The sequence below is a fragment of the Carassius carassius genome, chromosome 3 (assembly GCF_963082965.1).
Source record: "Carassius carassius chromosome 3, fCarCar2.1, whole genome shotgun sequence".
NCBI classification, from domain to species: Eukaryota; Metazoa; Chordata; class Actinopteri; order Cypriniformes; family Cyprinidae; genus Carassius; species Carassius carassius.
In genome coordinates, this window is record NC_081757.1 from 30006899 (window position 1) to 30034750 (window position 27852).

At 37.3% G+C, this 27852-nt stretch overlaps 2 protein-coding genes across 5 annotated transcripts in view; one reads left to right on the forward strand and one right to left on the reverse strand.

The window, feature by feature from the left end:
* pcxb (pyruvate carboxylase b) overlaps nt 1-27852 on the forward strand; it is a 214435-nt gene that overhangs the window by 105330 nt on the left and 81253 nt on the right. The window lies entirely within an intron of this gene.
* Nucleotides 18737-27852, reverse strand: part of LOC132124677 (leucine-rich repeat and fibronectin type-III domain-containing protein 4) — a 34640-nt gene continuing 25524 nt past the window's right edge. For 3 of the 4 annotated variants that reach the window (XM_059535822.1, XM_059535808.1, XM_059535801.1), the window contains one exon: nt 18737-20480. In XM_059535822.1, the coding sequence (XP_059391805.1) occupies nt 19256-20480 (1225 nt within the window). In that variant the 3' untranslated portion in view covers nt 18737-19255. The remainder of the gene's footprint in view (nt 20481-27852) is intronic. The other variant, XR_009426793.1, reaches the window with a different exon arrangement.

Here is a 27852-nt window from a genome sequence, read left to right on the forward strand (position 1 = left end):
GACTGACAATAGCATGCAAATGTATTAAAATTTATTTGATGTTCTTTTGAACTTTTATAGAACAAATGCTTTGACAAAAAAAAGGATTATTCCTTTTATATTCTTTCACAAACAATTTTGTATTTCAAATAAAATGGGCAACACTTCTTTAATATGTAATAATAAAGCACTTGTGAATACTTTGAAAAATCTTAGTTTATAGTTTATAGTCATAGATTTTTGTTTTGTTTTTACCTACAGGGACCAGTTTGATTTTAAAGGAGTTATTAAACAGTTTAAAGAAATGAAGATTATTTATAAAGTCAATTGATGCACATTTATGCTTAATGTATTTAGAAACCTAACTAATGGCAATTTAGTATTTTCCATTACTTAATCTTAAGTGAGGACTATAGTAAATTACAGTTAACAGGTTGTTAATGATTGTATTAAAAGCATTATTTGCTGTAACTCATTACATATAAGCTAATTAAACAATAATAATTTATTCATTGCTGTGACAATGAATGAAGAATTAACTATTAGTATATTGCCTTTTAATGTAATAACAATGTAAAGATTACAACTGTATACAAATTACGGTTGCACTTTATTTTACAGTACGTGTACTTACATGTACTTACAGTGTATTTATCTAAGAAAGTTCTGGTAATACAAGGTAACTACATGGGGTAGGGTTAGGTTTAGGGGCAGGTTCAGGGTTAGTACCTAGTTATTACATAGTTATTGTAATTACTATAATAAGTACATAGTATGTACATGGGGAACAGGACTGTAAAATAAAGTGCTACCCAAATTACTATAGTTTGCTAATTATAAGTACTTTGTTACTGTAAAATTATTGGTTTTACTGAAAACAAAATTTATCAGCGGTGTGTGTGCGTGTGTGTGTGTGTGTGTGTGTGTGTGTGTGTGTGTGTGTGTGTGTGAATTGTCACTAACTGTGGAAGCATGTTTCCAACAAAAGAGAAAAAAGGTAACTGTTTAAAATAAGAAATTAAGAATGAGATATGAAATTATAGTTGCAAGATGTAAAGTTATATTTACAAGAAAGTTGCAATTGTGAGATATAAAGTCACAAATTCAAGAGTTAAAGGGATAGTTAGTAAAAAATATGAAAATCTTTCATCATTTACTCATGGTTATATTGTTAAAAATTTATATTTTTTAAAGAAAGGAATTTTGAAATAAGATATTATAAAGAATGTTGGTAACTACTTTTGATCATCATTGACTTCAACTGTTTGAACAAAAAAGCCCTCAGACAATTCACAAAGTATTATTTATATTCCACAGATTAAAAAAAAAAATCTTGAGTAAACGATTAAACTGAATTTTCATTTTCAAATCTAACTGTCAATTTAAAGATGCAGTTGTGATAAATAAAGATACAATAAAAAAGCATCAATTGCTAGAAATCAACTCACAATTTTCCATAATTGGCAGCATCATATGGAAATGCAAAAAAAAAAGCACAACACTCCTTCACCCAACATTCAAGGTGTTCACTCTTTTCAGAAGTCAGCCTTTGAATGGCTTCTTTATGGTTGTCTCTGCAAATTACACTGGGATATAGAAGAAAGTGTTTTAACACTAAAAAACAAAAACACTTCACCTTGAAAGTATGAAAATGTTACATGATAAATCATCACATTTTGTGCCGAAATTCACTTTGTGAATGTGCCACATTGAATGTGATCTGATCAACTGTGCCTTTAGGGTTTTCTGTACGAATGAAAGTTGCTGAAGTCTTTTTTAGATGTACCCACAAAAGTGCAAATTTGAAAAAGATGTGTCTCTTCTCTAGGAGAGGAGATATGGAGAGCATGTGAAAGACTGAGGAAAAGAGAGGGATGTGCTGAAGTAGCAGTCTAATATACTTGAAAAGGTTTCTGCGCTGAGAGCTTGTCTGTCTGTGGCGTTTCTTGCTTTGAGCTATTTCTTGCTTGGTTTTGATGCGACTTGTTTGTTTGCAGGCGTATTTTCAGAGATGATGCTATGGTTCAAAATTGATTGCAAGGACAATGAGATGAGTGCAGGAGAGAAAGAGGAATAACATAATAAGGGAAAGAGAGGGGAAGCTTTTGGTGAAGTGGATCTGTGAAGCAAGGCCATTCAGGAAGCAATAAATCAAAGCCAGGTGGGCTTCTGATGTGCCTCACACCTCAGTCTCAATCTTACTTTACTTTGTCTTGCTTCTATTTTTCCTAGCATGTTTTCCATCTTTACATCTAATCATCTTTTTCAACCATTATCTGCCTTTCATTGCTATCTGGAGACAATTTATGACCAGGCAACCGAAATCAGTGAACTTTGGAGATAGAGTAAGATCAGACTGCAGTGTATAACAATAACACAGGCTCATGGAAAGTAAGGCAGCCTTATCTGTGCTTGAAGTGCTTATCTGTGCTGAGAAAATGAACTGGAGAATAACATTCACATGTAATAGATCAGTAGGATCACTTGAGCTTAAAGGGTTAGTTTCCCCAGAAATGAAAATTCTGTCATTATTCCCCAGAGTGTGTGAGCTGAGCAGAGCAACAGCAGTTCCGTCTCCCGCTTAAAGTGCTCTGTGATCACTCTGTTCCAGCTCCACTCCAGGTTTTGCACTTATTGCAAATATTTTAAGCTTGTGATAGAGCAGTATAGGAGTGATCTTGGAGCGAATGAGAACACCAACATGCCGAATCTGCTACAGGCTACAGCTGCCCACTCTGGAGCGCACGCATGTTCTGTCATTGACTTACCCTCATGTTGTTCCAGACAGTGGTTGTGACACTAGGCGTGTTCCATTACCATTCAAATTGAGCAAATTGAACTTGCGATTTTGAAAATACACATAATGGAAACGTGTCAATTTCACAAAAACGTATACGTATTTCCCATATCTCGCAAAAAAGTTTTTACGCTCGCATGAGGTGGTTTTTCAGTCACTGTGAAAAACTAATATTTCGCAAAACTCTAACGGAAAATCTTTTTTTGTTTTTCACATTTACAGATCACATGGCATATGTAAAAAGTCATTTGATCATTCTTAAATGTACAATGAATGCCAAGAAACACTACATACGTAGCTGTTCTCCAGTATAAGAGGCTTTCCCTAATATTAATGCTTAAACATTTTACACTGCACACGTCTGCGGTGCAGTGTGGCTCTGATACGGCCACAGCAGCTGATTGCGGCCACTGTAGTCAATGTTTGTGTTTATTACTGCCACGCCATGCACATTTCTGAAGTGGCTCTCTGTGCTGCTTCTGTAAAGATACACGCATACACCTCCTTTGAATAAATATAGCCAAAATCTGTCAAAATCCCACCAAAATTCATTCGATTTGTCAGATTTTGTTGTAAATTCTGAATTAATGGGTGGGCTACATGCTAACATGTGACGGTAAGCAGAACATATTGCTAAATGCGAGTTTATAAAAGTAGCACAGTGCAATGTCTTGACATGTTAGCATTTTTCTTGTCTACAGGAAAAACAAAAATTGTATTTTTAAATATTATTATGATGTAAAATAACTTTTTCTATTTTAATATACATTAAAATCTAATTTTTTCCTGTTTTATTCAGCTGAATTTTCAGCATCATTACTCCAGTCTTCAGTGTCATATGATCCTTCATTCTAATATGCTGATTATTATCAGTGCTGGAAACTGTTGTGCTGCTTAATATTGTTTTTTGTTTTGTTTTTTTGGAACCTGTGATACTTTTTTTTCAGGATTATTTAATGAATAAAACGTTAAAAAGAAGAGCATTTATTTAAAATAGAAATCTTTTTTACAATATACACTACAGTTCAAAAGTTGGGGTCATTAATTGTTCTTTCTTTCTTTTTTTTTAAATTAAAAATATTCAGCAAGGATATGTTAAATTGTTAAGAAGTGATAGCAAAGATTTATATTGTTAGAAAATATTTACTCTTTGAATAAATGCTTTTATAGTTTACATTTTTATTCATCAAAGGAACCTTAAAAAATGTATTGTGTATATATATTTGTAAACAAACAAAAAAAAGTATATATACATATATATATATATATATTTGCTGTTGCTAACAATGATAATTTTAATTATAAATCAGCATATCAGAATGATTTCTTAGGGATCATGTGACACTTTATACTGGAGTAATGACTGATGGAAATTCAGCTTTGCATCACATAAATAAATTCTATTTTAAAGGATATTAATATAAAAAAAAACATTTTGCAAGATTACTGTTTTTTTTCTGAATTTTTGATCAACTAAATGCAGCCATAAAGAGACTCCTTTAAAAACACCAAGTCTAACGGATTCCTAACTTTTTACTGGTAGTGTATATGCTTAAGACAAGTTTGTACAAGAATGTAAGGATATTGTAAGAATTTATAACATTTTTTGCAAAGATATTTAAGAAGTGAATTTGTTTCACAATTACACCATGGTGACATCATATTTTGTGCTACACTTTCTTTAATGGTTAATAAAAATGTATTACTTGAATCATGCTGTGGTTACATTTTTATGTTAATAACTTTAATGTTATCTTGAAACAGTGAAATCGTTCAATTATTCACTGGTAAAAAAAAAAAAACTATTCTGTCATAAAAACACAAGCTAGTCTTCAATTAATCATTACTTGGAAATCTTTCTTTGCCTCTCATCTTCATTTCCATCAGTCTTTGGGATTTGACTTGATCTTTAGCTGATTCTTCATGCATTTAATTGGCTTATGTGCTGCTTTCCTTTAATTGGCTCTTAGGTAAAGTTGGTCCATGTTCAGTTGTTTGTGTGTAGTTTGAGTATTGCGGTTTGGTGTGTATAGTAGACTTTGAGATTAATCATTAATGAGAATTGTTGCAGTGACGGAAAGATCAGACAGAAAGATAGTTAAGGAATCAGATCAGAGTTAGAGCTGAAGTGTGTCATTTTTCTTCTATTCCAGCTTAATATGCAGAGACAACTGTAAGTAAGCCATTTATAGGCTGATTCCTCTGAAATAAAGTGTAAACACTGTGGCTCTGTGACTGTTAAACCAATGGCACACAGTACTTGTTTGGTGACAGTAGATGTGCAGAAATGACAGATAAACATCCACCTCAAGGGTTTTTTTCACTCAAAAAGTTTAAATCTGTCATTATTTACCCACCCTTATGCCCTAACTTGTTTAACTTTCTTCTGCTGAACTCACACTCAAAGATATTTTGAAGAATTTTAGTAACACTTTTAGTGACCTTTGACTTCCATTGTAAGCCGTTGAGACATTTTGCAAAAAAAATAGCACAGAAAATGAAAGTCACACATTCATTTTTATATTAACTATCCCTTTAAGACGACATAATTTCTATGAAGTTGTGTTGAAATTAAATCTTAATTTGACCCATTAATAAGTATTTAAAAATTGCTAAAGGTGATGTTCGCATTTTAGAAATATGTGTGTTTGTTTACCTAGTTACATGCATATGAGCGGAACACCTTCCAGTAAAGCGCTCTGTCACACACATGCACACATATATGCACATGTTGAAGAGGGAGGAGTAAAAGGAGCTTTGAAGCTTAATGGGGATTTTGCGGTTGGGAATTGCTGTGACCGCCTTTGAAAGCAGCAACAAAAAGTCAAGATTGAGAGGGAGAGGACTGAGTGGGTAGATGGATAAGGATGAGTTGAAATCCAAAAAGAGGGATATAAAATGTTTTTTTTTGTAGGTTTGAGCTTTTATGCTGTGATCTGAGGGGTTTCGCTGTACTGGGCTGGATGAGTGTATCAGGGGGAATCTGGACAGCGGTGGCATTTCAAACATCCAACATCAAAGAGTGTAGGCATCTATCTATTCCTGCGATACTTGACACACAAACTCATACTCAAGCCAAAGTGCTAAGCATATGGATCGGGCCTTGAATCATTGGCTCACTGCATGTCATTTTGTGTATCGCACGACTACCTACAAAAAAAAGAAAACAGTATATATAAATAACCATGAACATAAGCCATGTTGGTGGTGCTGGTGGAAAATGTTGTATTTATTAATATTTCTGTATAGTTATTCATGTTTTTTCTTCTGTGAAAGTGTCTCGGATACATCAGACTTAGGTAGGATGATCTCATAGCTAATCAAAATTATTTTTTTCATCTGAATCCTTGAGTTCTCCTGTATCTCTTGGCTATGTGGTTTTCCATTTTTGTCCAATTTATGCAAATATGTCTTCCGACAGTATATGATTGAAATAGCTTTCAAATCTTATGATTGTGTACATTTATACTATATATGCTTCATTCATACAGGACTGGGAATATACCACTTTACTGGTGACTGTATGTTTTAATGTTTTGTTTTGAAACAGCACATTCTTCCAGACTTATGTCTAGTAGACACTCTGGATATACAGTACAGACCAAAAGTTTGGACATACCTTCTCATTCAAAGAGTTTTCTTTATTTTCATGACTATGAAAATTGTAGTCACACTGAAGGCATCAAGGGCTATTTGACCAAGAATGAGAGTGATGGGGTGCTGCGCCAGATGACCTGGCCTCCACAGTCACCGGACCTGAATCCAATCGAGATGGTTTAGGGGTGAGCTGGACCGCAGACATAAGGCAAAATGGCCAACAAGTGCTAAGCATCTCTCGGGGATCTCCTTCAAGAATGTTGGAAGACCATATCAGGTGACTACCTCTTGAAGCTCATCAAGAGAATGCCAAGAGTGTGCAAAGCAGTAATCAAAGCAAAAGGTGGCTACTTTGAAGAACTTAGAATATGACATATTTTCAGTTGTTTCACACTTTTTTGATATGTATATAATTCCATATATAATTCCACATGTGTTAATTCATAGTTTTGATGCCTTCAGTGTGAATCTACAATTTTCATAGTCATGAAAATAAAGAAAACTCTTTGAATGAGAAGGTGTGTCCAAACTTTTGGTCTTTACTGTATGTGTCAAATATATATATAAAAAAATGAATCAGGTTAAAAAGCTAACTTTGCTCTTAATCCTGAGTGTATCTGAATCTAGAAGTCTTGTCCATGTTTGAAATTTTATGTTTGCCTGCTTTGCTTCATGAGAATTACTTGCTCCCAGATGCTTTCATGTACAGGTGTCAAACTCAAAGGCACACGTTTAGACTCAATCCAATGGCTTATTTGATATTTCCATTTCTTTGATATTACAAAATTTAGTGGTGATAACCAAAAACATGCAGGTACCAGGTTTTCTTTTTAAAACCCTGAACCAAAAGCAGGTTTGTTTTTCATCCTTTAATCACATGCGATTGAGCCAGAAAGACATTAGTGAAGTGGTAACTTTTCAGTGTTTGTTGTGGTGTTTTAATTTTTACTGAGGCTTAAGATTTTATGACTGGGAGATTAAAGGGTAGACTGAAGTCATAAATAATTTTGGCAGTGTTCCACAGCCAAATGAAAGAGTTGGTTTCTGTCAAAGGTCTCAGGACAGTAGGAAGGTAGTAGTAGGCAGAAAGAAAAACAATAGAGAGGGATCCAAAGGTGACTTCGAGAAAGAGAGATAGCAGTTTTAATGATCTTCCTTTTTATATCTATACCTCAATTATACTCTCTACTGCAACGGGAGACGCAGACAAGGTGTAGGAGATCATTACACTGCTCGGCCTCAAAGGTCGACCAAAAAACACACAAAACCTTGTAATCTCCTCTCATCCTCCAAGGCTTCTGCTTCCTGTTGCTTTAGAAAGAAAAAGAAGGAACCCACACAAAATTCATAATGAATATATCAGTGAAAAAAAAACCTCATGGCCTTACACACAAAAAACATGTAGACTAAAGTTTGCTGGCTAAATTGTAAATGTGGACAAGCACATTACTCCTTGCACAGTAATTACATAAAATTCATACTAAATTCTAGAATGGATAGAAACTCATCAGGTACATTGCAGCCAGGATAGAAAGGCCTTCCAGTATAAACTATCTAAGCCAAGACTTCCTGCGAAACTTACATTTGAGTGTCAGAACTCCCTTGACTGTGTGCACAGGCGCACTTCTGTAGAAATGGAGCATAATTGATCATTTCATATTCAGCACCCCAAGCATCACCTCATAAAAGAGAGAGATGGTGAAGCCAGCCTCACATCTACAGATGTGAAGAATGAACCAAGAATGGTTCTTATTTCCGCTGCAGACACAGACAAGATTTAAAGGGTGAATGGTTATACTCTGTATGCACTTCCTTTTTTGTCCTTGAGGAAAATTTTCTGGGTACATATTAAAACAGACTGAAATCACTCTCAAGTAATGTGACTTTCATTATGTATTTATACAGAAGGCTTTCTATAAATATTGAAATGTTAGTATGTACTTTCAGTTTTACCACATTCCATAATTTACAATATTTCTTATGGAAAATTGTCTCAGGTAATGTATTTAACTTTGGTTCCCTCATCCTCTAGAGGTTGCTATGGGAAACGCCTACAGAGTGACCGGTGTCTGAAGCATATATCTAAAAACGACTATAACATTGGCCAGCGACAGCCTATGACGTCATTACCCCACATGATCATAGAATAAAAGGGCGCCGGGATAACACGTCATCCGCTTCTTCATCTGAAGCTTACGTCCGCAGCATGGCAAGGAAACTAGAGGATGCAGTGTCTCGTTCCCTTCTCAGGGAACCATGGTTACATATGTAACCTGAGATGTTCCCTTTCGATGGAATTTCGAACTGTGTCCTCTGTGTCGCTATGGAAAATGGGATACCCACTCCACCATGCTGAGTGGAGTGCATGCCAGAAAACTACGGCAAGCACTAAGTACCAACTCTACCATAGCCATGGGAGTTGCCACAAAGGACATCTTGAGGGCTGTCAGTAAAAGTCCCGAAGTGTGCATGGAAGCGCAGCACTCACCGGGTCCAAGTTACACTGCCTGTTGTCTGCCTAGCGTTTTAGCAATACGCCTTACCTTGAACCGTCTCAAAGGGCAATTATGAGGTAAGCACGTGCTGGTCCGAATAAACAACACAGCAACAATTGCATACATCAACCGACAAGGTAGTCTGCGGTCCCGTCGCAACTTGCCTGCCATCTCCACCTTTGGAGTCAGAAGATTTTTGGGCACTTCATGCTGTTCACATTCCGGGCCTGCTCAACAGTACAACCGGCGAGCTGTCTCGAGCAATGTTCCTGGGAGAATGGCAATACCATCCCCAGATGGTCCATCTGATTTTGAGACGTTTCAGAGCTACTCAGGTAGACCTGTTTGCTTCTCCAGAAACCTCTCGTTTCCCCCAGTGAGTCTTCTCACACAGACACTGTGCAAAGTCCGGGAGGACGAGGAGCAAGTCTTGCTAGTGGTATCGTATTGGCCCACTCGGACCTGGTTCCCCAAACTAGTGCTCCTCACGACAGCCCCTCCTTGGCCGATTCCTATGAGGAAGGATTTACTGATTTTCAGAGATTGTCAGAATTGATAATTTGGCACCCGCGTCCAGACCTTTGGAAACTCCATGTTTGGTCCCTGGATGGAACGCAGAGGTTCTAGGTAACCTGCCCCAGGAGGTAGCGAACACCATCACTTCGGCGAGAGTACCTGCACACATTTTTGGTCGACGATCCGTGCCTAGAGTTGGGCTGGCTGACTCCCAGGTAATCCTGAGGCCCAGGCCCAGCTACGTGCCCAAGGTTCCCACTACACCTTTCAAAGACAAATTGGTGAAGCTGCAAACACTGCCCCTGGAGGAGGCAGACCCAGCCCAAGCTTTGCTCAGTCCCATCCAAGCATTAAAATGCTACGTAGACTGAACACAAAGATAAGGACCTCAGACCAGCTCCTTATCTGTTACAGTCTCTCTAAGCAGAGGGTGGCCCACTGGATTGTAGAAGCCATTACCCTGGCTCATCAGGCAAAGGGTGTGGTTGCGAGCTCACTCAACTAGAAGTGTTGCATCCTCCTGGGCGTTGGCTCGTGGTGCCTCGCTGACAGATATTTGTAGAGCTGCGGGCTGGGTGACCCCCAGCAAATTAACTAGATTCTATAGCCTTCATGTATAGTTGGTATCCTCTTGTGTTCTCACCTCAAATGGGTAGTGGCACTGAGAGGCACCGGGCACAGAATACTTAGCATGCACACTTAAGAGCCTAAGAGAAGATGTTTCCCCCATAGAAAGATAGCAGACCAGTGTCCAACTCCCTCAAGACCTGAACGTGCTTGCTCTTCACCACACACACAACACGCCAGCTGTGTGAAACTGCAGGTATCAGAGCAAAGCCTCTGGAGAGAAAACATGCATTCCTAGTCATGTTCAGCTTAACTCTAACATGAACAAACAGTCAGTGAAGATGAAGAGGATGACGTATTATCCCAGCAGCCTTTTAAACTGTTATCGCGAGAGGTAATGACATCATTGGCAGTCGCCGGCCAATGTTATTGTCGTTTTCAGATATATGCTTCAGAATGTGGTCACGCTGAAGGCATTCCCCATAGCGACACCTAGAGGACACAGTTTAAAGTTCCCTCGAAAGGGAATTTTTTTGTTGTTATTGTTTATTAATTATTATTAAATGTAATAATAACATGTAAAACATGTTATTATTTTATTATTATTAATTAAAAAAATTTAACAGAAACCACATACCACATCTGAAATATAATTGTTTGTAACTGTTCTTGAAATCAACTTCAAATCAACAAAAATAGCTTTTATTGCTTTCTTTTATAGCCCACATTTCTATCTTGTTTTGTGCTGTTAGGTGGGCTTGAATATGTAGGAGAGGTTACTCTGAGGTTATGCTGAAAACTGAAAATGGCCTCTAAATGTGTATCTTCAATGATTGTTGGTGCTTCTGTTTTGCTATGACTGATTAAATTGATTGCATTTGATGTCACACTTGTTAATTGTCAAGGCAACAATTCTTGATTGAAATGGGAATGGGACTCTCTTTCCCCCATTGTTTTGTCCTTCCTTTATATTCTTTTTTAAAGGGGTTCTATTATGCTCTTTTACAAAGTCTTGATTTTGTTTTGGAGGTGTACTAGAACTGGCTCTCATGCTAGTTTTCCAAAAATCACATATATTACAACAACTCGCTCCCCAGTCTGGCATTAACGGATATAGTTCCTGTATCAAATGAAGGCCCACCTTCTGAAATACTAATTGTGCTGTGATTGGTTAGCTGAGCCAGTGTGTGTTGTGATTGGCAGCACTCTGTGTCTGGTCTGGAAATGTCATGCCCCTTATTATAGCCGCCTGTGAGATTCAGTGTAAATATTGCATCAAAATCAAACCCGGATGATTGTAACCACTATTAAGTTCATCTGCCTTTGGACGTGTCTCCAATATAGTCATAACACTGGTTTCCTTCTCTAGTGCAACTCAACCAGGTCTCGTCCCATTCGTCGATATTTTTGATATCACAAATCCTGGAAAATATGCGTTGTAGTCCAAACTAGTCATTTGTTGTAGTTTTTTAAAAGTGATTTCTGTACAAAAAAAAAATCTCTTTTTGAATTGGACTTTGAGCTTTGTAACTTTGCAGGTGTTTTATCCTCAAACAGCAACATTACAGACTTACTAAAGTTGAAAGAGTGAAAAAGCATAATAGCACCCCTTTAGAAAAACAAATCCAAGAATTTACATAGTTTCATTTATTCCTGGTTATTTGCCCTTCTACTCATTCTTTAACTGCTTTCTCTGCTTTCTTTGCCTCATCTAAGTCTTTGTGATTAGCAGTCTTTTTTGTATCCGGACACTGCTGTTGTCTCTAAATGATGTATTATCACTGGACGCATGTCCTTGTTTTATTCATTTCCATTTATTTATTTATATAGTTTGTGGCTGCTAAGTGCCTCTCTGTCAAACCCTATGTTATTTGCAAATTACGCCAGGCCACCCAGAATACTGAAAGCCAGCATAAACTGACCATTAGCTGACAGTGTGTGGACTAAGCAGAGGGTTTTGATTAAAGCACCCTCTTCAGGTACCCCTCACCCACACACACACAGTACTATGGCCAAAAGCTTAAGGCAATATAAATGCTGGCATTTGAACCTATAACAACAACAAAAAATAACTTCCTTACAACGTGCATAAAAGCTATTAATCTGCACATAAATAAAGTAAGCTGTTTCTAAGATTTAGAACATTGCTGACCAGAGATGGCTTTAGAGGGAATTGGAGAAATATACCTTTGAGGGTTTTTGTTGTTGTTGTTATTGTTTTACATTATTTTATCATGGAAGACAGGTAGGCTCAAGAGAACCTAAAGAGAACATTACACATGCGCGTGCTGGAAACGCTAACATCTTTGCCTCTAGTTAGCACTTGGCATTTACGGTGTGAAGCTGGTCTGTGGTGTGTATTTCTTGTGTTAGCACTGCCTGTTATCTCCAGTGTGGGCTTTGCTCTGCAGGGGAGATGACAAGTGCAGGCCATGCACCGCTGAAAGAGATCAAGACAAAGAGAGAAGCTGGGTGTGAGCGTAGAGAATAGAAAGTAGGTAGCTGAAGCTCTCAGCAGGGTTGGTCAGTGGTTCAGGGAACTAGAATGATTAAGTTGTATAAGAGTGAATGAATGTTCTCTGTTCCTTTGCTGGTGAAATGTACAGAAAAACAAATGCAGGAAATGAAACAATGTGATTAATTTCTGCACGTACGCCAAGCTGGGTCAGAAAATATGAACCCAGACTCATTGGAAAAAAGTGCCTGTGGCGACATTACTACAAAATGATGTTTGTTGCTTCTTGCACATTTTGTTACTGTTTCAAAGTGAAAAATCCAGTTGCGCTAAAAACACATTCAGTATTGTCCAAAAAAGATGGAAGCGATTCTAGCAATGTTGTATTAAATTTATTGTTGTGTATAAAAAATATAGGTAAAAATATGAAGATATTAAAGGGATAGTTAACACAAAAATTTAAATTCTGTCATTAATTACTCATGTGACTAAGTGATGTGACATACTGCCAAGTATGGTGACCCATACTCAGAATTTGTGCTCTGCATTTAACCCATCCAAAGTGCTCACATATAGCAGTGAACACACACACACTGTGAACACACACCCGGAGCAGTGGGCAACCATTTATGCTGCAGCGCTCGGGTGGCAGTTGGGGGTTCGGTGCCTTGTTCAAGGGCACCTAAGTCGTGGTATTGCTGGCCTGTGACTCGAAGCAACTTGAAGCCACAAACTTAGGGTTAGGAGTCAAACCCTTTAACCATTGGGCCACGAGAGAGAGAGCATTACAGAGAGAAAGAGAGAGAGCATTACAGCTACCACATTTAAGGCCCTGAAATGTAGTCAGTGTAGACATCGTTAAAATAGTCCATGTGACATCAGTGGTTTAATCCTTTCTGGGCCTTGAACATGGTAGTTGTTTAACGATTTTGAGATAGCTCTCTGATTTTTTTCCAAAGATGAAAGAAAGTCTTAGGGGTTTGGAACAACATGAGGGTGAGTAATTAATAACTACATTTTTATTTTGGGGTAAAGTATAAATTTCATTGGACAGTATCATCATTTACTTACACTTAAGTCATTTTGAACCTCTTTGACTTTCTTTCTTCTGTGGAACAGAAGGAAAAATTCCAAAATTTACGTTTCCACTGAAGAAAAACTTTTATACAGGTTTGGAACAACATGTGGGTGAGTAAATGGGTGAGGGAATTTTTATTTTAGGGCTGAACTATTCTATTTAATAGGCCAACAAATCCAAAATCCTTTTTGTTGAGCAGAGTAAATAAATAAATGTTCTAGTGGAATAGAAACAAACCGCTTTGCTCTGAGGTTAACCTTCATCATGTACAAATTCATGTTAAACCTTTTAATGTTGCCATCAGAATGATCTACAGATTTGTTTTCTTATCGAGCTGTGGCAAGTCCTTATAAATCACTGCAAACAAATCTCTTTGTCATTCTGACAGTCAACAGCTCCAATTGGTTGCCAAAGCCAGGTGGCATTACTTGTTACCATGCCAACAAGTTGTTCTGGACTAATTCATTTGCTTGTGTGACTGGCAAATTGCCAGATAAGGTCTGTTAGTATACTTGACGTTAGCAAGAACGCATACAACTGATATTAGCGAATATTTCAGAACATTATACGTACCAATTAGGTAATCAAAGTTAACTGCATTTAGCCTTGAAGTCTAGTCATTTCAGAGGTTTTAATTAGGCTAGAATCCATTTAACAATATCATTAATGTTGTACTGCAAATGGCCAAAATATGCCTCTAGCAAATCCAGTGATTTGTTAAAGACGAGACGTTCACATAATGAGATGAAGTTGTAAATAATGTTTGTATGATTGAGTGGTCAATCCTCTTCCTAACAAATTAAGTACAGTGTTTTGTGCCACAATAATTGTGAATTATACAGAAGAAAATGGTGGGGGGGTAATATCTTTGAAATTCTACAAACAGAAGAAAATCTTTCCAACATCAAACAACCAACATGCTGTATCCATATGCCTCAATAGGTTTCTCTTGTGCCATCATCAGTTGAATTATCATTAATATATATAATTTTCACTGATTTCTTCACCCAGAAATAAAGATGGCATCTTATACTTACCATTATGACATTTCAAACCCATAATTTCTATCTTCTGTGAAACATTAAAGGAGATCTAGCTGCTTTTGTCCATATAGTCAAATAAAAATGGTTACGTAGACAGCTTTTATAGTACTTAATGCAGTTTTTGTCCTTCTTGATTAAATTATATCTTGATTTAATTATATTTTGTCCTAGGTTATGTAAAGGCGGGCGTACACAGTGCAATTTTTGCTGTCGTACGAGTTCGCATGCGATTTTAATTTCAGTTATGTGGAAATCGTGTATGCTCATATGGTCGCAGCTCGTATCATGTGTGAGGAATTATGAGTCAAGCAGAGTGACTTATGAGCACTTCCCGACCTCCCGATCATTTTTTAACATAGAACTTTTGTGAGCTATCGGTTTGAATTCGTGATGTGCGGTTGAACGAGCCGATTTGTTGATCTATCTGAAGTTGACCAAACAGGAACTAGGAAAACCACAGAAGAAGAAAGATGAAGACAGCAGCGCCACAGCGAATGTGGACTATTGACCAGGAGGACAAACTCACTGAACTCTGACAAGAACGGTGAGCGTTGTATGAGGTTTCTAGCAGCGTGTACCATTCTTTTTAATCCACTCTCTCTCTCGCTCTCTCTCTCTCTCTCACATACACACACACACACACACGCATAGTTTACAGGGACTCTCCATAGACGTAACGGATTTCTATACTGTACAAACTGTATATTCTATCCCCATAAACTACCTCTATCCATAGTATTTTTATTCTAAGTATTTTTTTAAGCCATTTGGTTTACGAGGGCACAGGAAGTGTCCTCATAAACCATGTTTACGTTGTAATACCCATGTCATTATAGACATTTGTGTCCCCATAAACCATACACAAGAACACACACACACACACACTATGGTGACCAGACGACCTGGTTTCCTGTTGCTGAAAAAGAACCTGTATGTGTAGGAAACAGTCACGGCTCATATCAATATTTAAATGCAGTTATGAGAGAGGGAGAGCAGTTATATTAGGCGCGTTTGACTTGAAGTAGCGCTGCACAGAATGATCACTGTATGACATCAAAGTACCACGAGAGCGATTCGAATGCATTGAATCCGTGTGCTCTCTTATCGCTCTTGCGGTATTTTAATGTCATACAGTGATCCTTCTGTGCAGTGCTGCTTCAAGTCGAATGCGCCTATCAACTTTGTGCAATTGCTTCGGAAATTGGCAGGTCGTAATATTGTGTCGTATATCACCTCGTCCGTACCATTTTCAAATAAACTCACTCGTGACGTGTGCATGGACATACCATCTTCCGGCCACCTTAATTCATATAGTGTTGCAACCTAGAATATCTGTACATTTTCAAAAGTTGCCCTACTAAGTGCTTGACAGACTGACAACCCTGGCTGGTAAAGTTAAGGTTAGGAATAAGGATAAGGTTTGGCTTCTGTGTTTTGATTTACTCAAAAGTGTGATATTATTCCCTGCATTGTTCATAGACCTGGTAATAGAAGGTTGCAGAAGTCTAAAGGAATCATCTGAAATTGAGGTGAGAATGTCACCAGAGTGATGTTTTGGTGGTGCAAGGCTATAAATCGCTACAGTTATGTTTCCCTTATGAGACTGCCCTGGATGACAAGTTCATTCTTGGCCATTCTGAAGCCAGCCTATTAGAGATGAACCAGTTTATGTGTTTGATTTGGTTGAGTGCAGAAACATTGTAAGAATAAACTGTGTATGTGTACTGTGTGTGTGTAAACATCAATCAAATTGGTTTTAATTAGTCAAATTGGGCCAGAATATTTGCTGCAGGCATGTAAAGTAGAGCTTGATGTCCTTTATTTTAGGCTACATCTCACACACGCACACACTCTGGTACTGGGTGAGAAATAGCACATTTTCTCATCTCTTTTTGGCCCATCTCTTTCAGACACATACATGGTCATGGTCACAATAAGCACTGAGCCAACTTTAATCTTCTCAAAGACCACTGGAATCCGATTATATAACACAGATCAGGTTATGGCCACTCATGCTATAATAGTCTGTTGTTGTTGTTTTGCTTGTTTGTTTTTCTTTTTTAATGTAAATTAGGTATAAAACAGAAAGGCATTTAAATGGGATAGTTCACCAAAAATTTAATTCCCTAATTTTCTCAACTTCATATCACTTCAAATATGTATGACTTTATTCTGTGGAAAACTAAAGATATATACAGTACTCTAGTCAATACAGTGAAAGTCCATGAAATCCAAAATAAAACTGAACCACTTTGACTTTCATTGTTTGAGCATAATAAACACCTTTTTTGCTAAGAAAGTCATACAGGGTCAGTGAATGATTTTTGGGTCAGCTAACCCTTTAAGACTACATGCACAACTGAATGTCTGCATGTTTTAGCATTTTCTAAAAAGACTCAGAATTTTGTCAGAATTAGACATTAATGATGCAGATTTCTCTCCATTATTCAGAAGTCCTGGCTTGGTTTGGCCAAATATAAAGGCCTATTGTGTCTGTGTTCCCAGAACCTGCTGTAAGCTTGTCTGTTGCTGTTGGTACATACAGAAGGCAGAGACACACACGCACGACTCAAGTCATCTTCTCCCCCTCATTTCACCTAAGCCATTCTTAAATGGGCTTTATTGGCAATGAGATAAATTCTGGCAAAGTACTTACATGACAAAAATACCGCTAACGTGACACAATTACAGACACAATGTCCTCTCTCTTTTTCTCCAGCTCTATCCATTGTGCTCGCTCACTTTATCTCTTCCTCTCTCTGTGTCCTGCATCAGCACTCTTGCAGACAGTGCAGTCATACCTATCTCTTTCCTTCAATCCGTCTCCTTTCCTGTCTTTATCTTAGCCTCACACACTGCCCTTCCTCAGCAACTATCTCAAACCCAAGATAGACAGAACATGACAATGGAAAAGAGGGAGAATAATTTAGCAATCAAGTCTCCTGCCTTCTTTTTATGGCAACAAAAAACTTATGTAACTTAAAAAGTAACTATTTTCATCCTACCTTTACTTAGTGTGTAACAGTGCTGTACACTGTCCCGAATTTATTTTTAATGAAGCTTCTGTATTTAATACAAGGTAAGCTCAGCATTCGTTGTATTATTCTGATTACCATAAAATACTATTTTGAGGTTTATGGTGTAGTCGTGGTGATAAGGGTGCAGAATTTGAGTAATTTAGCATTTAAAATTTGCACCATTCACTGCCATTGTAAATGTCTCACAGATTTGTTTTTGACGAGCTGAAACTGAGTTTAAATACATTTTTGTGGTAATCAACATAATGCCATGAATGTGGTCGGTTAAGCTTAACTTGTAATGACCCAGAATATTCCTTTAAGGATATAAAGGCAAGGTAACAATGGTTGCTTTGGCAAAATAAGATATTAAAATTGTTATTAATATCAGTGGTTCCCTTATTTTAATTTTCATTTCTATATTCAGTAAAAAATAATAATAATTACATTGACATTGAGTTTACTCCAACAAAAAATGTAACTTTGTTTTTCACTGCTAGTATATTTCATGAAAAACAAAAATAAAAATTTCTGGCAAAACAGCTCATTATTGTCCTTTTCATCTATTTCTCCAAGCAAAACATTTTAAAACAGAATTTATTCATTGATTCTGTGGTTTTGGAATGGATTTTTTAAAAATTATTTCTTTTCTTCTATAATAGTCCAGCATCCTTGCAACCAACATAATAGTCACAGAACACATTCCTGTACTGGAGAGTGGTGGTCACATAATAGAGTAGATCCAGTAGTGTCATAAAATTACTTTTGATTCTTTTTTTTTTGTGTGTGTGTGCATTAATCCACCCACTCACCTACACACTTACAAACACATACACACAAACTGGCTTACGCACAAAATATCAAATGTCAGTCAATGCACATTTATGCTTTAAACTTGTTCCAAATCATGCCACCATTGTTCAATTTGTACACTTTAACTTTCCTTGCAGTTTGCATCCTCTACATTCCACATTTGCTGTAATACCATTGTTGTAGTTATCAACTGATCTCCTCCGATCGATTGTGCATGAGTTGACATGTCCACTTGCTGGTCTTGTCCCAGTAATACACATGGCCACAGGAAAATGAACCATTATATTTCCCCAAGGTTCACTTGTGTTAGAAATCACTGTGTCTGTGGGCCTCCTTATAAGTGATGTTTTTTTTTGTTTTTTTGTTTTTTCACATTGACTGCCTTTTAAAAAGAAAGATAGTTTGTGGTTCTCCAAAATTCACTCACAAACCAGACTGTTTGCATGTTTTTTTAGGAGACTTGACTTTTATATCTGCTGTCTATTCACTTGCAATTTCTTTTTTCTGATCCATCAATATTATATGAGATCCTCAACAACTTTCCTTCTGAAGAGCCAGTCTAAAACCATCGTATGACTTATCTGGCTTAACTGGTCTCTCAGCCTGGTCAAGCTGGTCTTCATCTGGATTTGCTGGTGTCACAGGCTGCCCAGCTGGCAAGTACCCCAAATCCCTCTAAAACCAGCAAACCAGATCACCATTTCCAAACCAGAGAGCAGCTAAGACCACCAAACCAGCTTTTGTTGATTTGTTTTACCCCCATCCTTTAGCCCCACTTATACAGTAACTTTACAACAGCTCTCCTTTAAACCGGTTTCTCCTTCCAGATCCATCTTCTGGTCCTAACAGCTTGTCTCTTAATTTATCTACTTGCGTATCTCATCTGTTTACTCTTTCGCTACACCACACTCTCCTCAAGTTCTTCTGCTTTTTCTTTGTCCTTTTCTTTATCCTTCAGCCACTGGTTCTTTGAATTTGTTGTAACCTCTGCTTTCGGAGGGTTGGAATTTGAGTTTGTGGGGTTAAAGGCACGGATGTATCCGCGTGCATGCTGCATGTGGAAATCATCACTGCCGCTGCTGGTTGTTGAAGTGCTTGTTGCTGAAGTGCACTGGACAAGCATGCCATGTAACGACTGGCTCCGTTTGGTCCAGATTACACTAAGTCTCTTGGCATAACTGTAGCAGGCTGTTGTGGCGATTTCACCCATATCGAACGATGAGCTTCTCTTGTAGCGCAGGGCGCTGTGAGGAGGACTCTCATTGGACAACACAGGGCTCTGATAGGCCAGTGAGGAATTCCACTGGCTCTCTGGTCTTCCCTGACGGACTACAATGCCCTCTCCTGTGCTGAACCGCCTGTCACGACCATACGTAGGTGGCGGAGCCAAGCTTAAACTGGCCCGTTTACTTGCGTTCACATTGGTAGGACGCAGTTTGAGCGGTTTCACTCCTAATTGCCGTGACGGACGTGGCAGTGTGGAGGGGGAGTGATTACTAGGGGTATAATACAAAGACATTTGCTCTTTCTCCAGCTTGTATGGAGGAAGAGCCCTGACAGAACCCATCTCGATTTCTAGTCCTGCCCTGAACTGTTCCAGATTTACCTTGGGCTTTGGGAGGGTTTTTGGTTTCACTTTGGAAGTTGGTTTGGGTGGTGACCCCAACCCTCCCTCTGCTACTTTTCGTTTTTGAACAAGCCCGTTGGGCAGCACTACCATCATCACATTCCCATTTCCATTACTCTGAGAAAAGACATCGACTCCCTTGGCAGGAAGAGGCGGGGAGTCTGTTCCTGAGCAGCCTACCTCCTCACTTATTTCATGATGGTTGTCATGGTTGCTGCACACACGGTGACGCACCATCAGTGCCACGGTGAACACTAACAGTGTTACCACAACAACTCCACCAACCAGAATTGTAAGTGTCCCGCCAAGGAAGTGAGCTTGAAGCGAACGACAGTCTGGGTAATTGTCCTTGGTGCTAAACTGGGTGCAACCAAGGACCTTTGTAGCGGCCATGGAAGTGACTGTGTCATCAAAAATGGCTAGCACGCACAAATTGTAGTCTGAGCCAGAGACCAGGTTTTTCAGTAGAAAGCTGTCACTTGTGGGGGGCAGAATCCTGAAAGAGGAGGTGGGAGAGAAAGAAAGAAATAAAGAAAGAAAAAGAGAATGGTTACTAACATGTAGCTATTACCATTTCCCCATTTCATCACAACGAAACAGCATTTTGCTTAGACAAATGTACCATAATTCCCTTGTTTGTAGCACAAAAGCCTACACTAACCAACGTAATGGAAATGTACCGGGCTATTCTGGCACACCACTAGCCAAATTAAAGCCTTCCCATTCAATACATTTAATATTGACATATAATTACAGGCTCGGATCAAGACCTTGACACATTACAATACTGCTTCAGTCACATTATTAAAACCCCCCTATCCTCCCACATGCAGACATTCTTTTCTTTATCTCTCTCTCATGGAAGAAAAACATCAGCTAATGCCTGCTGTCCACTGGTCCTGATGGGTTTAATTATGTCTCTTCTAAAAATTAAAAGACACCTTAAGTAATGCACATGGAATATAAATTGGAGACAAAGACAGATTTGGCAGTTGGCGTTTTACTGCCTTAATTGTTAATTTTTTTCCCAGAGTGTTTTCAAATTTTTTTTTTTCCTTTGTCCTCTTTTGTCCAGTTTGTCATCTTATTATATACTGTCTTATTATTTATAATATAATATAATATTATAATATAATTATTATTATTATTTTATTTATTTTTTTAATGCTTTAAATTATTATTTGAGAAATTATTATTTTAAAATCCCAAAATCCTATTTAACCTTTTTTATGACAAGCTAAGGTTAGTTCATATTTTAAATTTGTTGCTGTGAAGCATCCATTGCAGGCTCATATATATATATATATATATATATATATATATATATATATATATATATATATATATATATATATATATATATATATATATATATATATATATATATATATATATATATATATATATATATATATATATATATATATATATATAAAATTCTTTTTTAAACGGGTTTCCCAAACATACCACCATCTATTTGGAAAAAAAAGGGATGTCCTGCCTCTTACTGAGCTGAAAAAACCTTAGATTTGTTTTTATTTTAAGACTGGAGAATCTAACATTTCTTTTCAGATATAAATGCACAGGCATAATTTGTTTATTAAATCAATAAGGTTAAAAAAAGACTCTCTCCCACTCTTTCTCTCTCTGTCGAACACACACACACACACACACAAACACTCTATCTGCCTGAACTGCTCTGTCATTGGGGTCGGAATCTATTAAGCCTGGCTGTGCTGTAAATTATGAGTTACAGCTCAAGGTCATTCTGTCTGCCCTCTTATAGCTTTGTATTTCCAGACTCTGTGTTGCTCTGCATGCCTTTGTTGTGTTGTTTTTCAGGCACATGAAGAGATATACTATTAAAATAAACATGAAACAATGTCTCAGTAGCTGTATCCAAGGCAGTATATTGGAGCTGACATGTTTTAGAAGTTACTAGCCATACGTTAGCAGGTAAAAATCTCTCTACCAGGACATAAAGCTATAGTAAAACAGGCATTACCATGGTAAATATGTACTGTAGGTTTTATCCAGAGGAGTTTATCCAGAGGAGTTGGCGCACTAAGTGTGAATCCCAGAGCAATAATGATAGCATTGGTGCATTAATTTGACACGTCAAATTACAATTGAATTTGTAATATTTGTAAAACTGGATCCACAAATGTAAAACAAGGGGAAAAAATACCACAGCAACTAATTAGATGTCCAGTGGACAAGGAATGAAGAAAGACAAGTGTACTTGGCAGGACAGTGACAGGTGTCTGTCTCTGGGTGAAATATCAGTGCTAATTGCATTACAAGCTAGATCCACATATTGACAAGGCAGATCAGTATTGGCTTGTGTCCCGTACAGAGTGGATGTGCCCTCCAGCAGTATTGGTGTGTTTATGGGTGTCCGTATTGTTTCTTTTTGTATACTTTCTTTTCTTTTCTTTTGTAATTTTGTCCTTTTTTTATATAAATGTTGTAAAGCCTGATACTAGCTGATTCTGATACACAAACTGAGCTCAGCCAAGAAGTCAGAGATTTCAGTATGAAATGAAATGTTTCTCATTGAATACCCACAGGACCAAATTATCTGAGCTGTGCTATCCATATTAAAAGGATAGTTCAACCAAAATGTAATTTTTCTGTCATCATTAATTCACCTTTATGTTGTTACAGACTTTCTGTTTGACTTTCTTTTTATTTTAGAACGCAGAAGGTGAATTTTTTAATAATAACTTGGCCACTCTGTTCCATATTATTAAAAAGAATGGGTGGGGCTGACAACCTCCAAAATGAAAAAAAGAATATAAAACTATCAGAAAATAGGTTAATTTGTCGTCTTTAAAAATATAGCTTTGTGAGAGGAACAAACTAAAATGTACACTACCACTCAAAAGTCTGGAGGTCAGTGTTGTTGTTGATGTTTTTTTTTTTTAAATAAATTATTACTTTTATTCATCAAGGACACATTAAATCAATTTAAAATTAAAGAGAATGTTAGAAAACAACCCTCTGTGGACACCTTTGCAATTGAAGCTGTGCCATTTTACAATGTAGGGTTTAAAAAAACAATAATTCTCCTTGCTCATCCAAAAACGAACTCCAGCATATTCAGTTGTCAGACAAGAATGGAACTTCAAATGGTCACTGACATCTATGGTCAAACGAAATAGCTTTTGAGCAGCAAACCCACCAGATGGATTTAGTACAAACAGGGATAAAAAGTACCCCATGTCCAGGGTTATGTATTTAATGTTATGGGCCTTTTTTACTGCCGGAGGTCCTTAACGTCATGTTCAGATACATGGCATAATGTATTCAATCAGAAACCAAAAGATACCAAATCTAAACCTACTGCCTCAGTTAGAAATCTTATAATGGGCTGTGGTTGAATCTTCCATCAGGAAGATTACCTGAACTCTACAGAAATTGAGTGGGGTGAACTGAAGAGAAGCACCAACATTGAGCTGTGAATCTGAAGCATCTGGACAGATTCTGCATGAAGGAATGGTCTCTGATCTTTTATCAGGTGTTCTCCAAACTCTTTAGGCACTATAGGAGAAAACTCAGAGCTGTTCATTCCCAGCCCCACCCCCCACTTTAAATTGTTTTTCTTCAATGAAAGTTTAGAATTTTTTGAATGAAAGATAAAAAGAATAAACAATGCAGATTTATTTTTACAGCCGCCTTTGTTTATATTTATATTTAGCAGATGCTTTTATCCAAAGCGACTTACAGTGCATTAGACAGTGCAGGTATAGACATACAGTCTATACCTTTTTTTTTCTTTCTTAACCAGTAAATATCATGAGAGCCTAACTGAACTTAGGGCTGGTCCTTTTTTTGGTCATTCAGTGTTCTTGTAAAAAATTGGAAAAAGCTAGTAGAAAGAAATCATTCTACTAACAAGAACAATATAAAATGCACCAAGGATTCACAAGCTGCTGGATTCATGAATATTAATCAGGTTGTGTATGTTCTCTCTTAAGAATAAAGACTTTATAATCATTGTGAAATTGCTGTTTATTTAGCTGCACCGGCAGTTATAGGGTTAATCGGGAGAGACGAGCGAGTTATCAGGCCGGTGCACCTATGATACAGCTGTTCTGCGTTCTGATTAAGAGTTAAGACAGAGTGTCTTTTGTCTGCTGTTATTTAAACATTACAGGAGACATATTTTAGATTTACAAACTGTATTGTTTAATCAGCTAGTCAGGTTAGCACTCAGCTAACATACCCACCATTGTTGTTTCAAGTGTTCACAGTTTAGCAGCTAAACTTTAGCTGTGGGCACGATTCGCTTGCATAAGTGTTTTAGTATTTTATGTCATTATAAGAACAGATTGGCACACTACTGGGGCGCTGTAAAGGGGGGGTAAACGATGACGATTCTCGGGGCCCATGACTAAGAGGGGGCCCAGAGAAGCCCCCAATAAAATTGTGGTGCTAAAAAAAAAATATTTGATAGAAAAAAATTATTAACTTTAAATTATTCTATTTGCTGTTTCCTGGTGTCAAAAAAATGTATTTGTTTAGGAAACACAAATGCCCGTGGGCCCATCTCCCCCTCTCGATTATCATAAAATGGTTCAGTCTGCCCAAATTGTATCCAGTAACCAAGGCAACACAAACAGCTTGACTTCACTTATAGCGCCGGCAGATTCAACTTGACAGAATAGGATGTGAAAATGCCTCAAAAATCTGGAAGTCAAAAACGGAAAGAGAAAAAAATAAGAGAAGTGAAAGAGGCAAAGGGTCGACAGTATGTTACCCAATATTTCACAAGAAAAGGTGGGTTTGTAAGTAGGCCTAAATTGTTAGTGGACCGCCCGTGACAATGTTCGTAGCCTACGGTACTTTTCTGTGCGTACGCACGCTTTGTACATGAGGCCCTAGGTCTCTATGGTAGCATTTTTCGACAAGTTAGCACGTTTCGATAGAGCAGGGTGCAGCGGGTGCACGGCTTTGCCTCACATGCAGCCGGTGTCGGCATCTTTGTACGAGGCTCCGCCCACTTTCAGCACCCTGCTGCGGTCCACATTGTTGCACCTGTCTTGCAAGCAGTCTAACTTCATGAACTCTGATAAAAATCCTCTGCCAGCTACTGTACAAACTACTATCAGCTGTTTGTGAGGTTTCAGTGCATCTCTTGAAGATGATGTGGAGTTGTATTACTACAATGTCCCCTATATTGTCAAATACAGCATGATTCATCTCTGCCAACCATCTTCACATAATACTTTCACATTATCTGATCCAGACTGTCTGCAAAACTCAATTTAAACAGTGCAAAATGACTGCCTGTGGACGTATAAAATAAATATATTAACTAGTTTTAATGAAAAAAGTTTTAGGAAAAGTCAGGGAGCAGCAAGGCTTTGTGATTTATTTAAACAAAGTTATTGACTATGCAAATTTCAAAACGGTCAAAATGATGCCTTGTTTATTCTAGTGTTAAAGATAATTACCATAAGTTTAAATGTTGCGGTTAAAATGACTGCGTTCTAGTGTTAAAAGAGCATGATAAGGGAACTCAATTTTCTCCCCATGTTAGGTCTAGAAAACGCTGGAAAAAATAACAATACACAGTTTTAGTTAAACGTTCAATGCAGTCAAACCCACTTTGTCAAAATCATGCCTCATTCCAAACAGAGTCAAACGAACCAGCAACAGCAACTGGTCCGGCTGTCTCCCAACCCCTAACTCCAGCATTCCCTGAATCAGCCTCTGTGCTCCCACATGAAGAAGAAGGTGAGCGGCTATTAGTATTGGTTTAATGGCAACACATTAATGTCTGAAAGTGATACACACAAAATATAAGAGGCATCTGTAGAGTGGAAAAGATTGGCTATAGGAAATGCTATATACTTTGTCAGTTCCAGGACCCTCTTCCTGTTTGTCAGGGAGAACTGAGGAAGTGGAGGAAGAGATGGAAGAGGGTACAGATGCAAGTGAGAGACAGATGGCAGAGAGTGAAGATGGAGATGAGAATTCAAATGCCGAGGATGGACTGAATGTTGAGGGATTTGAAAGGGAAGAAAATATTGTGACAAACGACCCTGGTTTGTGGCCAGCAGTTTGTACTGATCAGGATAGGGAGGACATAGTCAAAAAAAAAAAAAAAGATTTTGAAAATCAAGACACCTAAACCGTGTATATGCTTCCAACTTCCCCCCTAACCTGTCACCTCTTGAACTCCTAAATGCTATTTGTAAGCTGCAGCTGCAAAGCATCTTTGGAGAAGTGTGCATTGCTTTGCGTTTATTTAGCACACTGCCAGTGACTGTTGAAATGCACAGACACTATTTAACTGAACAGAGATGACATAACTGAATCCAATGATGAACTGCCTTTACCTATCATTTTTGCATTATTGACACTGTTTTCCTAATGAATGTTGTTCAGTTGCTTTGACGCAATGTATTTTGTTTAAAGCGCTATATAAATAAAGGTGACTTTGACTTTGACTTTGCTGTTGGGGAGAGGGCATTCAGCAAATTAAAACTGATAAAAAACTACTTGAGGTCTACAATGTCTCAAGAAAGGCTTTGCAGTCTTGCTATGCTTTCCATTGAGAGCGAGTTGGCTAAAGAGCTCGACTTCAAAGATCTGATTAATGATTTTGCAGCTGAAAAGGTCAGACGTTGGACTTTTGTTTAGAAATGTTGAGCAAGTACAAGAGATTAGAAATGATGTGGAAAGACTCAGACTCATCTGTTATACCTTGGCCATTCTTTGATATAGTATATTATGCAAGTTCTGCTTAAATTATTAGAAATTTTATATGGCCATTTTGTTTTATGGTGGTGTTTTCTTGCTGAGATTTTTTTTTTCACCACAGATTGTAATTCCTGTTTTTTTTTTATTTAAATTTAAATTTAAATTTTTTTAATTTTTTTAAAGTGATTTACTCGCAATGTAGAGGGGTGGATTTCAATTTTATATATATATATATATATATATATATATATATATATATATATATATATATATATATATATATATATATATAAAATTGTTATTATTTTTGTTTTGAACTTCCTGAAAAGAGAGCATGAAAGACTTTTTTTTTTCAAAAACATTCAAATAATCTTACAAGCCTCAAACTTTTGAACAGTTGTGTACATCATTCAAACATTTGTTTTATTCACTTTTTTTGTTTCGTTTTATTCTGTCACCCATTGTGACCAAATATTTGACTCAGCGAGTCACTGCAAATGTATCTGAATTTCTGAAAATGAATAACTTAAACACTAAAAAAGTTTTTTTACAAATCAGCCCACTCCCGGTCCTAGATTGTGGGGGCCCTAAGCAAAACTTTAAGCAAAACAAGACCTATAATCTGTTCTTTTAGAAGAGTTTCAATGTCACCAATAGTGAGTTAAAAAACTGTCAGTAATACAATAAAACATAAGGAAATTACAAACAATAGGACAGATACACTGGGGGAAAAAAAGTTACAAATGAAAAACATAGCCTACTTAAAATAATAGCCTAATATACAGAAATTGAATAAAGTAATCAAATGTAAAATTAAAACACTGCATAGTCTTCACTGTATAAATTAACTATACATTGTATCTTATTACAGTTACTGAAGTTATCTTTTGAAAAGCAGTGAATGATTGAATGCTTGAATTCTTTTGTTGTTTGATTAACATTAAATAAGAGCGAGCACCAGGCTACTGTCACTTTAAACGTGAACTCACTGATCTACTATACTGACAAGCAATCAATTCCTAAACGAAAACTCACCAATGCTAACATTTTGACATATTCTTGTGTGTATTTAAGCACACACTCGAAGCCCAAAGTAGCCTGTACTTGTCCATGTGAATCAGACATGGCTTCATCTCTCTTGAAATCTAATGAATTCA